The sequence below is a fragment of the Ambystoma mexicanum genome, chromosome 3p (genome assembly GCF_040938575.1).
Source record: "Ambystoma mexicanum isolate Mex_15411 chromosome 3p, UKY_AmexF1_1, whole genome shotgun sequence".
Lineage (NCBI taxonomy): Eukaryota > Metazoa > Chordata > Amphibia > Caudata > Ambystomatidae > Ambystoma > Ambystoma mexicanum.
In genome coordinates, this window is record NC_090925.1 from 161,637,163 (window position 1) to 161,650,978 (window position 13,816).

A 13,816-nucleotide genomic window follows, 5' to 3' on the forward strand; every position below is an offset into this window, starting at 1 on the left:
GCTCTTCGATATTCTGTGGTGCCTGCAACTCTCTTGCTACAACTTCAGTGCAAGGGTACATTTGGTACGGTTGTTTGAGTGCATAAAGTATCTCACGCACTCAATGCAGTATTGGGATGATACATGGTGTCATACACTGTGTATTCCTGTTTTTCATCCAGTATGATGGAGCTGAGGGGGCAGAGTCTATCAGTGATGTACATGTCTGCTCCTCTACAGACAGAGAGGTCTGTAGCAACTTACGATGCCAAATAATGGGGGGATAGCAGAGATAGACACTACCCCAGAGTTATCGTGCAGGGGCGGTTTTCTGATTGGGAATTACATGTACCTATGCAGGCTGTGATGAATCCTCGGATTTCGTCTCTTCTTCCCTACGGGGAGGCCAGGAAGGTGAGTCTGCTACCCGATATTCCCCCTGGGGGTGGTACTGAATGGGAGGATCTCATGTGGAGGGGTTCCTTCTGTGGGACTGGGCACAACTATCTGGAGAGAAGGCGGTATTGGAATACCTCACCAGACCCTCACCCACCCTCCTCACCTCACATTCCCTCACCCATAACCCATACTCATATGTATGCTTGTAGGGTAGAAAGAAAATCTCCCTAGAAAGTACTAGAATAAAGAGGAATAAGACCTACCCAAATACAGTCTTTACACCAACTACTGAGACAAAGAAGATCTCTATTGACTCTTGGAAAAATCACCAAAGTCACACTGTTACAAGGAGGAGGTGCAGAGACATCAAGAGCATCTCTTCGAACTGTCTTGAGCGTTCTATTGGTTCACAAACAAATAAAATGGAAGAAGCACTAACAATGTTGTTTGCAGGTTTTACCTTTACCTGTTTCCTGGTGGCAGTTCTTCTTTCGTAGAGAAAATGTTGTTCCTCTCCTGAAGCCAGGACTGCCTGGATGAGAACAGAGCAGGCTGGCAACAGGGGAGGCCCGACCCAAGAAAAAACTCAAGCTTGAGTACAAAAAACCTTGGGGCATTGAAGAATGTTCCAAGACCAACACAAGCCTGCAAGGATCTGATTGTTCTCCAAAGTACACTGTAAGGATCCCAAACGAGGAAACTGGCTCAGTTCCTCCGTTCCTCCTGACAAGTGGAAGTCCAAATGTAACAAGGAAGGAAGGACCAGCGAGCTGCAAAAGGGGAGAGGCAGGATGATGCTGTGCAGTGGGAAGCCAGGGAAGAGCGTGCAGCAAGCAGAGTAAGTGAAAATGGTCAGAAGGGAAAGAATAGATCAGGACAAGGAACCCATGGGACGCAGAGATAATAGAAAAAAGGAAAGTGAAAACAAGCGTTCCCGGCATCAAGTAGGTTGCAACGTACCGCAGTGCGTTGGTTGATCTGATTTAATGTCCGAGTTCGTAGACTCCTCCTCTGCAATGTAGAAAACAGAGTGTAGGATATGTGGCGGCCATGTTGTGGATGGCAAGAATGTGCCCTGGAATGCACATACCGATTGGCAAAGGTTTCTTCCACCAGCGATCCCAGAGGGGCCACTGGTGGTTTCCAATTCTGACAGTTGTTGAGCCTGCCTGGAGGAGCCACGAGAGGTCCAACGATCCAGGGAGGAAGAAGGCAGACCGGGACACCTAGGCAGGAGCAAGTCGGTGCAGAGTGGGTCCTGTGTGGAGGGAACACATGCCGACCAACGAGGAAAAAGCTCATGGCGCCCCTGAAGTCCGGCAAGCGTGGGAAGCAGGAACCATGCCAGCTGCAGAAAAGTTTCAACTACGGTGCTGTCGCAGACAAACTAGAGCCATAGAGACGTGGGGAAGACCCACGGCAGATCGCATGCATCTAGGTGGACCCAGGACCACCGTAGACCATGAAGAGAGGTACATGGGTGGCCGGGGAGGCACAGAGGCCACTAGAAAGTGATTGGGAGACCATAGAACAGAAAGAAGTAAAGAATATAGGGTTTGGGGCCCTGAGATAAGTTAAGGAAGATTTGCATATTGGAAAACCGGCAATAGCAGGAGACTGAACCAAGACAATCAAGAAAAAGTATAAAGCAGGAAGTGAGAGTCTTGTACCCACACCCATAAAGAGTCAAGCATCATCATTGATCTTCATAGTCACACTACCTGGCAAGGTAGTGAACCATGTGGACTGTGCCAATGCGAAAAGCCAGGGGAAGCAACCACGCACCCTTACGCTGTGAATGGCCCAGGGCATGAGAAAGGCAATGGGAAGGGAGCCCTTCTCACAACTGTATTAATCTGGCAAGAGAATCCCGAGAAAAGCCAGGGGAAGGGTGACATTCCACCAACTGTATTAGACTGCCATGAGGGGCCTGAGAAAGGCCAGGGGTTGGGAGACATTACCCCAACTGTATTAGATTGCCACGAGCGGCCTGAGAAAGGCCAGGGGTTGGGAGACATTCCCCCAACTGTATTAATCTGATAAGAGAATCCTGAGAAAAGCCAGGGGAATGGCAGCATTCCCCCAACTGTATTAGACTGCCATGAGGGGCCTGAGAAAGGCCAGGGGTTGGGAGACATTCCCCCAACTGTATTAGATTGCCACGAGCGGCCTGAGAAAGGCCAGGGGTTGGGAGACATTCCCCCGAACTGTATTAGACTGCCACGAGGGGCCTGAGAAAGGCAATGGGAGGGAAGACATTCCTCCAATTGTATAAATCTGCCAAGAGAGGCCTGAGAAAGACATGGGGAAGTGAGACATTCCCCTCACCTTGTGGAACAGTGAAAATAAACCTGAGAAAGGCCAGGGGAAGTGAGACATTTCCACCACTTTATGGAACTGTGAAAGTAAGTCAGAGAACGGCCGGGGGAACAGAGGCATTCCCCCTACTTCATGAAATTACCAACTATATGGAACTGTACGTGTTCAGAGGAAGGGAGTCCTGCTTCTGGACCTAGCTGACAGTAAACAACTTTAGTTTATTTTCAAGTGTAAGCGTTGGGAATATGTTTTGAGACAGGATGGGGGAACTCTTTTATTTAGACTGATATCCTGACAGACGCCTTACTATTTAGTTGAGTCAGGGGAACCCCTCTTAGAGTTAGGGAAAGATAGGGGTTTCTCTTTCCTTTCTTTAAAGAATAAATGCCTTTGCCCAAAATCATGGCACCCCTGTGTTGGTTTCCTCCTTCCACACCCTTGCAAGGCCTTTTAGTGGTATAAGGTCTGCGTCGATAGCCAGATTCCCTCTGGAAGCACTAACTCATGAGCAGACGAGGTGCGCGTCCCCAGCGAGAGTGTTAAGCCAATGCTCATCCTTTGCCAGGGACACAGTGAGGGAGAGTAAACAAAGTCTTGAAGGGGTCCCACAGGAGTTTAATGGAATGATAAGTATTGCCAGATCTTTCCTCTACCAACAGCTCCAAGAAATGTGTGTTGCATACCAGATTCCATCAAGTCAGTTCACATATATATTTTTGCACCGTTTTTCTAGTTAGTATTAATGATCTTAATGCCGAGAGACAGCAGTAAATTCAGGATTTTGGAGGCGCATGGGTTTAAATCCATTGGAGATGCATGTGAGCCAGTCATCACAAACTTAAGTAAGAGTGCCACCTGGATCTGCAATATGCCTGTGCCGGTGTACCAGGTGCATGTCAGAATGTGGGTATACATGGGCAAGAGCCGGATGCCATCACCGAAGGGCCAGTACTGGTCAGCGTCCTGTAGAGCAGCCTTGTGCCATTTCTGCAGGGTCCAGGGAGTTCTGGAGCTGACCCAGAGCATTGATGGTGATAGGGAGGCTGCCCGGAAGCGGCAGAGATTGTACCATGGTAAGCAATCATTGATGAGCCTATTTCAGCCTGAGTTAGGCCGTGGTTAAGAGCAACATTTGTAAAGAGGTAATACACTCCTGATAGGGAGGCTTGAGAGAGGAAAATAGTGACAAGTGTCATTGAGTGACAGGTCTGGGATAAGGACGCACATACCTCTGCGGCTTTTAGATTTGTCGAACCTGGATCGTGGGTGAGATTTAAGTCACTACCTCGAGTGAGAGGTTAATGGCAGTATTTGGGATGGAGTTTACTGAGATCACTCCAAAATTCATGATTGTCTTTACTTGGTGCACATGTGTTCACAATATTCAGAGAAGAATTGTCTATCTGTAGCCTGGCAGCAGCCCGTCTGGCCATGGGATCTGACTTTGTATGCAAGATCCTTTGTCGTACAGCTGTACCTATCCGGATAGGGATCCCACCGCTTCGGCCTAAGTCCAGAGCAAATGTAGAATGTTTAACCCAATCTCTACTAAGTACAAGGATTTGTGGGCATCAAGGCGTGATTCCTGAGTACGTGCAATGTCACATCTGAGTTGGGGAAGATGAGCCAGACATTTCAATCCTCTGGTTGTGTTGGTCAAACCTTATAAATTCTATGATACAATGTTCAAGGACCTTGTCACAAGCCTAATGAGCGGTTTATCTCTTCTTGGCCATGGCACGTGGGGTCTGTGGGGCCTACGGGGATGCCTGACCGAGACAATCCCATTACAGTGACAATCTTCATGGGGCGGAGCTAAAGGTATACATAGGCTGCTGCTCGTTAAGTTGGGAAAAAGGTAGGATATAGCAAACGTATAAAGAGGGGAACTCGCCGTCCCCTCGATGAAGCAGATCATATCGGCCACTTAGGCAGCCATCATTTCTCATTATTAAAAACATGACCACATCCTCACCAGGTGAAGGTACATCAAACCAACACGTGCATGTGATAAAATTGGATAACACAAGCCCAGAACATGGTTAATTTGCGGGGGAAAATAAGTACATAAACCACACCATATTGAATTGATTTGCTAACACCTAGATTATAACCAACAGCACATACAAGCAGGGCATAGAAACCTGGGGCCCCACATTTCCAGATCTAACACTTGTAGGGCCTCGTGTTCATTGAGGCGGTACATAACAACGATGTGTAAAAGCCTTCCGTAAGACTTTTACGCATGTTTGTTACGTCACGCCACATTTTCATTCAGTTGTGTGGCGAAGAGGAGGGGCTGAACGCAACTTGCATTTCCGCCTCCTCCCTTCCTCTCCGCCGTACAAATGCCCCTACAGTTGCACCGGTATGCATTTTCATGCCAGCGCAAATGCTGGGGATACCTACATAGCCAGTTCATAACAACAGCCAGGACTGAGATCTCAGGGAAGAAAATATAGGTCCCGCAGATTTTTGAAAACTGCATTGAAGCTGGCGTCCACGCTTAGCTTGCTGTTCGTTCTGTTCACTCACTGAGTTCTGATTGGGAATGCGCACAGCAGGATCATACTTTGCAGAGCTTAAGTTGCTTGGCAACGTTATCGCAATGTATCTATTTTCTGGAACCACTCATAATCTGCCAGCGACTTCATTTCACCAAAATGTCAGGGGTAGCGGAAATGACAACACACGACCATTGACGACATCACAGGAAGTGATATCATCTGACCCCAGCCCAAAGTGATATCATGGGAAGTGATGTACCACAACCTTTCACCCCTTGAAAAAAGAGGAAGTGGCATCACATAGCATTGTTTCTAAGTACACTATGAAAAATATGGTTACGGTATCACTGTAAAGCAGTGGTCTTCAAACTTTTTTGGCCTGGGCCCCCCCTGAGCAAAGTTTGGGCAGGCCGGGCCCCCCCAAAAGTGCCAGATGGACAGTATGTAGAAATCGCTATGAACTTTTGCGTGCCGTCACCTCACCGTACTCCCAGTACAGACCCTGGGCTCTCCCCACCCTACTCCCACCACTATCCCAGTGCTGCCGCCCATCCTGCTCCCACCACCGTCCCATAACACAAGCATACACACATCCATCCATACACATTTAAATAAAAAATAAATCGCCATAAACGTACCTCGCATGATTGCTAAAATGCCCCGCTCAGGTTGCTCAGCCCGTATGTGCGAGGAGGCGCAGGAGCACACCCTCGCACATACATACATGCAGTGCCCCAGCCAGCATTTCCAATGAGCTAAGCAAGGCTGGCGAAGCAAAAAAAAACCAGCGTTGCATGGCTCAGTGATCATGTGCGGCTGGGGAAATGAACTGTCAAAGGCAAACGGAGTTTCCCTTTGACAGTTCAGCCAGGAGTTTCCCTTTGACAGTTCAGCCAGCCCAGTAGCACTCCCTCAGCTGGAAAAAGCAGCTGAGGGAGTGCTCAGTGTTTCACTGGGCTGGCTCCTCAGCTCCTCCAAAATGGGTGAGGTGGCCAGTGGTTCGGTGCCCCCTCACCCATTATGGATGAGCAGGCAGGCTTGGACTGGCCTATAAGGCAATAGGGCGATGACCGTACCAAAAATGCAAAATGCTAGTGTAGGCCAGTAAAAATGGGCCACTTTTTTGGCCAATGTGGGCCAGTTTGAGGAGTTACTTCACTATGCAGCCAGTAGTTTTGACCAGCGTTGCTGAATAAATATTCTTTAAATATCACCATTTGTTTACATTTGAACAAAAAACAAACCCTTGGGTACTATTAAAACAGTCTGTGACTAAACACTGAATATCCATTTGCAACTGCTGGCTATTTTTTCATTGGTGCCTAAGACCGTTTTATGGCCCAGTCTGAGACCATGTGAGCTGCCCCTTCCCATTTCCTCCAATCTAAAAAATAAAAAAAACAAACATTTTTTTTATTTTTTTACATTTCATGCTGGGCTCTGGCGCCCCCCCTGGGATGCGGCCGCGCCCCCCCACGGGGGGGGGGGGCGCACCCCCACAGATTGAAGACCTCTGCTTTAAAGTGATCTACATTGCATACAAGAATGGACTACCATATGTATTGTTAAGGGCGTTTAGGACCATATTACTGTCAATGCATGCAGACGTCCAAGACCAAATGACAATGACGTGTTATTATGTAGCACTTATGTTTAAGCGCTTCATATAGGACAAAAATACATACAATATCACCCAACCTGCGTTGGTACTCATTTAACAACCTCAGCAGGAAGAAAGGCTGAGTTGCTCTTTCCGGGAGTCGAACCTGCAGATCACATACACATTGCAGCAGCAAGCCCTCTACCCACTGAGCTATCTTACCAGCTTTAGCTACCAGAAAACCAGCCACTCCAGAAACAAAGAGCCACATACTGCTGGCCACAGCCCAGGAGTCCCAAAGTTAAAAAAAAAGTGTCTTTTTTTTCTTTTAGGGTTGGCAAGTGAAACCACAGGGGTAGCAAGGGAGACTTCAGGGGTTGCAGTTGCGACCCCTAAATGACGTTCCTGATCTGCTCCGAAACAATGCACACCATGTGCGTTCACCAAGATGTTGTCCATTTTTCCATTTGAAGTTTTTCAGTAAGTAATATTATGAAAGCCAAATGCGCTTCTGCAAATTCCACTGTTGGCAATATACGCTGAGGCCATTTTTATTCGCAGACCTCAATTTTTGGTGCAAAGTTTTGCATTCTCTGGGTTCACAGCATATTGTCTGGCGCCATCAGCATACCACAGTGAGGTGGCGGAACTATGCAAATTATGCACATTTTTGGGGTGCAGGCCATGCGAGTGTGAGCAAGGCATGAGTGACCCCTAATCCACTTTGGAAAGTCGGCATGTATGCAAGTGACCATTACAGGCACACATTGTTCGGGTCGTAGCTGCTTGTAAATTACATGTATGCACTACTGCCACAAATTACAATCAATCTATGCCAGCAGTGTGCATTGTAAATTGTTTGCATGACCGGCATAGAGTGTGGTCGCAGCGTCAGGAACATTTGGTAAAATCCACCTCTGTACTATGGCATTCAATTGGATGTTTTCAAGAGCTTCCTTAGAGAACCAATTGTAAAGTGTATGGCTTTTCACGCCATTTTTTTTTAAACGTGCTCTTAAATACTTAATTTCAACACAGTATCTAAAGCATTTGGGAAGGGGGATTTCTCCCCGCCCCACTCCGTTATTGTAGGCTATTGTAGTTATTGTATACCCGCCTAACCTCCAAGTTTTTCCCGGAGACTCCGATTATTTACGCTCTTCTCCGCGTCTCCGGGGAAGAGCGTGGAGTCTCCGGGTTTTCCCCAGAGGGTCCCGTCCGAAGGTTTCGTTTTCTCGCCGCTCCGTCGTTTCCCGGAATAGGCGCAAGCTGATGCTGGTGAAATAGCAACCAGTGCTCCGATTGGCGGCGCTCGGCATGTAAACCGCTGCTTTTCCGAAGTGAAAGAAAGGTAGCAACGACCGCCTTCACTGCTGCGGGCTCGACTGCACTCGAGAGGGGTCCCCTGCACCGCTGTGGGCTGGAGTGCAGGAACCCCCTGTACCTGCACTGCTCCGGCTCGAGTGCAGCCGAGGGGTCTCCCTGCACTGTTCCGGGCTCGCGTGCAGGCCAGAGGGGTTTCCTGCACCTGCACTGCTCCGGGCTCGAGTGCAGCCGAGAGGGGACCCCTGTCCCTGCACTCCTCCGGGCTCGAATGCAGCTCAGAGGGGTTCCCTGCACTGCTCCGCGTTCGAGTGCAGCCCAGAGGGGACCCCTGTCCCTGCACTCCTCCGGGCTCGAGTGCAGCTCAGAGGCTTTCCCTGCACTCGGCACCTGCCCCTGCACTGCTCCTGGCCCCAGTGCAGCCCAGAGGGACTGAGGAGGGAGAGAAGTTATTAATGGACGACAGAGGCAAGCCCGCAACTCTCCGCCAGGGGGCGCCACTGGAGCACGGGGACACGGGCTCTGACGAGGGGCTGCTGCCCAGAGTGGAAGAGGGAGGCATGGACCAATCAAGACGTAAGTATCAGAGGCTTGAGCTCCCCCTGCACCTCTCAGACACCCACCCAACCCACCCCACCCTTTCATCCCACCCCACCCTTTCATCCCACCCAGGGCAATACTGTGAAAAGCAGAGCTGTAGTCTATTGCGTAATCGTCGATAAGAGCCCGTGTGACCTAGAAACACACCCACAACACGAAGCAGTACGTTTGATGATCTATTTAGCGTCGCGCTGTGCACAAGAGTGTCTCGTGGCGCGTACTCTGCTTCAAGGCGCCTGTTTATGAAACTTTCTGTTTATTGCACTTGCATCGCACCATGAGAGGTTCATACGTTCCCTTTAAGCGTAATGTTGTCCCACAGAAGATTGTTCATAATATCGATCAAAACACACTGATTGGGACTGAGATGTACGTTTGCTGGAGGGACAAAGTAGCCGAAGTCTTTAAGAGAAAGCTGTACTAATGCAAGAACGTCCACACTAGACTTGCCACGGTCGGTCGCCCTTGTGGGAGGGCCGCTTCATCCATATAATAAGGACACAAATTATGTCAACGGAATGAGAAAACAAATTGTACAGGGGACCGGCACAGAACCAGGGTAAGGGCCCACCGATTCGAAATTACAGATCAACCAAACAAAAATCTATGGAAAAATATGATTAATTTATTTAAATTTCATTATTTGTTAAAACGTACATATTAAACCTTATTGTGAGCTCATATTTAATATGAACGTATTGTTTATAATAGTAAAGTGCATAGACATGTAAAGTGCTTGTGTAAAATCAAAACTGTCAATCCATTCAAAACTGACATAATGCTAACGAGCTATCTGGACACCAAAAGGGTGAAGGGGATCACCCAAGTGGGGGTCAGAAGCTGCAGATGCATTAGCGAAATTACAGAACAAGTTTAAAAAAAATCACAAATATACAATCAAAACAGTGGTGATTTCTTCAAAGACTAATAAAGGGGTGCCGTACGTCAACTACTAAACTGTCATAACCCAATGTTTGACAATAGGTCTGGCATGGATGGAAAAAGGTAGTTTTGATGGTGCGGAGCATCTAGCTGTTTCACGGTTGATGCCCATCTTCTTCAGGACGGCGCACTCCCGTTAGGATAGTCGCCACTTGAAATTTCGATATATATAGTGTTTGTAAAACAATAGTACAGTCAGCTATAAAGATTATACAAGCTGAATCCATGGGCTCACCATTATCTCAACCAAAAGCTGGTCCCGCCTTCCCAAGGGTAAGTCTTAGGCGATAAATGCGAACCAGGTCAAAGCAGGTTCTCTACAAAGTAGAACCGAATAATAGTGAGCGAAAATGAAATTTCCAACCAAGTTGTCGGGTAAATTTGAGGATTAGAAATTGCACATCCTTCGAAATACGCCCTGTCAGGACGGGATGATGTCCAACATTCTTTGGTAACAGATAACTTCAGTTTAAAGCCGCGCAGTCCTCCAAATGGATCCGGCAGTGATTGAAAACGGGACGCTTCATCCCCTACAACCATCTGCCTTCCTCCGGGCTCGGCCGGTGACCAGAGATTTTTATTAGTCCCTTTGCAGTTTGCTCTTTGAGGTGGGGGCAGGAAGGGCTCACACCTCCTGGCCATGTTCCTGCCAGACTTGGCTTCCTTTGAATTCTCTGAGCTCCTGCCTTCATATCTGGCAGAGCAGGGAATTATGACACCCTCAGCAACATCACATTTTCTTACGGAATAGTTATATGATATGTGTGATATTTAGTGGCAAGTGGGGCTTTGTCATCAAGAGTTCCTGCCTTCATGCCAGAACTGGTTTTTCCTGTAGAAAGTGTCTTTTCAAATGTGACTGGAGTTTTGTGGGTTGTGATATGATATGACATGGCATTTATAACGCACCTATACACAAGTGTTTCAAGGCGCGATGAGGCAAGGGAGGGGGTACAGAGGGAAGACAGACAATGATCCTACTGGGCCAGGTGTCATTCAGCTCGCGCAAGTGCATGGGAAGGGGAAGGAGGAAAGTGTGGAGGGGGAGGGGGAGGGACAGTGCAGTACATGGGATAAAAAGATAAATAACAAAGTAAAAGTACAGCCAGCAGGTGGGCAAAGTAAAATAACAGCCAGCAGGTGGCAAATGCAGACTACAGGTGTAAAGTGCTGGTAATGGGACTGTAGGGATACAGAAAACAGTCCCCAAGTGCGGGGGTTGCCAGAAGGGCAGTGTAGGAGTGCGACTGGCGGGGGAGGGGGCCTGAGCCCGAGATCAGAGGGTGGCCAGGTAACCAGTGCAGTTTCAGTATTAGCCAGGAAGTCAGCAGTGGAGAGGAGGAGAAAAAGCAGAAGGAAAGAGAAAGGTTTTGAGGTGCTTCCGGAACCGGAGATGATTCTCCTCAAGTTTCAGGAAGGCAGGGAGGCTGTTCCCAAGGGAGGCCTCAGCCGAAGAAAGAGATCTACCACCAACTCGTTGCTTGGAGAAGCGTCTGACCCGGAAGGAGTTGGAGGTGGATGAGCGAAGAGCTCGAGAAGGAAGATATTAGGAAGGGAGAGTTGAAGGTATTGAGGCCCCAGGCCCCAGAAGACCTTATGGACAATGCAGAGGGTTTTGAACTTAATCCTTGCAGCCACTGGGAGCCAATGCAGAGATTTCAGTCCTGGATAGATACGATCCCCGGGCTTGAGACCAAGGACAAGTCTTGCAGTCCTGTTCTGGATGAGTTTCAGAGGGCGAAGAGTAGAAACAGGCAGATTTACAGATGTGACATAATATGCATTCACTTTGGTCAACCCCCCACATTCTATTTCTTGACATTTGCTATGTGAGCAGTTCCATCTTTTAACTGGCTTTTTAAAGTCGTTTTTCTTTTCACACGTGTGCAGGTTATTTGCTTCTAATGTTTAAAATTCTGTCTTTCCGGTTCACAGACTTCTTTAATTTCTCCTTTTTGAGTAAGTTTGCATTTGCTGTTGGTCCATTGATCCTTCCACATGGCTCTTTAATTTGACGTGAACAAAAGAAAAAGCCAAGCTGTTTTCCGTTTGCAGTGTTTAAAGGGCTTCTGTTCATGTGAAAGGGAAAACAAAAGCTGTTTTTGGTTGTAGTGTTGACATTCTTGTATTTCAGATGAAATTAAAAGCACAGCAGGGCAGTTTCTGCTTATAGTGTTCCAATGCTTGCCACTCATGTGACAGGGAAAGCAAAGCAGGGCCGTTTTTGGTGGCACTGTTTAAATGCAGCTTTTCAGGTGAAGGGGATTTCTGTTTGGGGCCTCTAAATGCTCCCCACAGATCCCCCACGCCCCCTGCTCTTCCATGACTTTTTGTTGGGGAAGAGTAGGGCAGAGTAGGGTTTCCTTCGGTGTAATTTTCCTTCATCAGGGAGTGGGCACTCCAGTATCCTCTTCCATCTCTTGGTCGGGGGTATGTCATGGCACCATCTTTTCTTCCTTCTTTTGGGAGCGCGCACTACAGTATCCACTTCCGTTTTTGGGTTGGAGAGTGTGGCACAGCACCCCCTTTCTTCCTTCCCTTCCAGGTTCATCTCTCCAGTCTGGAATTAAAGGATGTTAGTTCTCTAATGGAAGATAAAAGTTTCAGTACTTTTCAAAAAACATTTTTCCTGGAAGATTTACAACGAATTCAAACAACAATAACAACTTGCAATTTTCATATGACTTTTTTTGTATCATGCTGTTACACCTGGCAGCGGGCAGCAGTCCCCTAAAGACATTCATGTTAAACAGCATTCCTACCTGTAGTTTCGGCACTTGGCCGTGCCCCTTTGGCAGCATTGGTGCTTGCCATGGTGACACACTACAGTGGCTCAACCCGCTGTGCAGAAACGAAGATTATGTCATGTGACTGGTCAGCTGACCAGCTCCGCGACGGGATTGAGAAGGACCCGCCTGCCTCCGCAGCAAAGCTTAAAGCCGGCGTCCTCTCTCTAAACGCTGCTTCTTCTGTTTGTAGCATTATTCCTGCAGTTCATTTTCAGTACCTCTTGATTCCCGAATTGACCACGGATTTCTGAGCGGACTCCTTATTGCCGTGCGTCTTGGCCCCGCAAACTCTTGTACTTCGACCCGGACTGTCCTTGGACTGCCTCTGCCTAACGTTCTGAATATCGACTGGTTTACATGTTGCCGAATTCAGCCTGTCCCCGGATTTCCTTTTGATTGCACATTGTTCTCTTTCAATGCACAACATTGCTGGTACACGGAACGCTTTCTTGACTTCTTGCCGCACCCTGCTGACATCTGGTAAGCCTATCCTTGCACCTCCATTTGCTTATGTACAAGTAGGGGATAATTCCTTTGCACATTCAAGGGCTTACGCAGTTCCCTCATTTGACTATTTGCACCACTAACCATCCAGTCTCTCATATCCTCTTAAGGACACTGTGCAGATAGTGCACCATCCTGGACCTAGTGCGACCCTCGTGCCGCTCGATTTTAATTTACCTCTACTAACTCCCTGTTTGTTATTTTGTCCTGTCGTTGTTTTCTTTTCTTGGATTCAAGGAACTCCTCTACCCCTGTTGTGTTAAGACTTTGCATTGACCTTTCCTTTTTCTACTATCCTTCCTGATAGCAAGTATTGATTATAGTTGTTCTCTTCTTAAATAGGGCCATACGTCATCCCAAGCCATAACAGTCCTGCCCATAAAGTACAGTCGGGGAAGAAGTAGAATTAACAGCGGTCTCCTATCCTTCTCTCAGGATTAACCTGTTGTCTCTTTCTTCCTACAGCATTGTGGTTTGGCGTTGCGCATGTTCCCTGCTCTTTAATTTGTTCAATTCCTCTGTCTGTCCATACCATCCAGCAGAGGGGTGTATCATAGTAAATGAGTTCCCTCAAGTTGAGGAGGCCCAGGTTCAGGACAAAACCCGGCTTTAGAGATCCACAGGATTTTTGTCCTTCATCAGCCCTTCAACAACTTGGAAGTCCAGTCCTCAAGGCCTCGGCCAGCGTGGTGAGTAACACATACAGAACTTTTCTTTTTTTCATTTATACAATAACACCAAGTAAATTACTCCCTGTTATATAGCTATACACATGCATCTAAATTTTTCTGTCTGCTTTTTCCTTATACCTTTTTCATTCTTCAGATGGGACCTCTGCTCGACTTTCATCGGGC

General features: G+C 47.7%; 1 protein-coding gene across 3 annotated transcripts in view; it reads left to right on the top strand.

The window, feature by feature from the left end:
- Positions 1 to 8,104: 8,104 nt before the first annotated feature.
- The window catches only part of LOC138580194 (C-type lectin domain family 2 member B-like), a 128,101-nt gene continuing 122,389 nt past the window's right edge, over positions 8,105 to 13,816 (top strand). Inside the window, exon 1 of one of the 3 annotated variants that reach the window (XM_069650533.1) lies at positions 8,105 to 8,703. In XM_069650533.1, the coding sequence (XP_069506634.1) occupies positions 8,583 to 8,703 (121 nt within the window). In that variant the 5' untranslated portion in view covers positions 8,105 to 8,582. The remainder of the gene's footprint in view (positions 8,704 to 13,816) is intronic. The other 2 variants (XM_069650536.1, XM_069650535.1) reach the window with 2 other exon arrangements.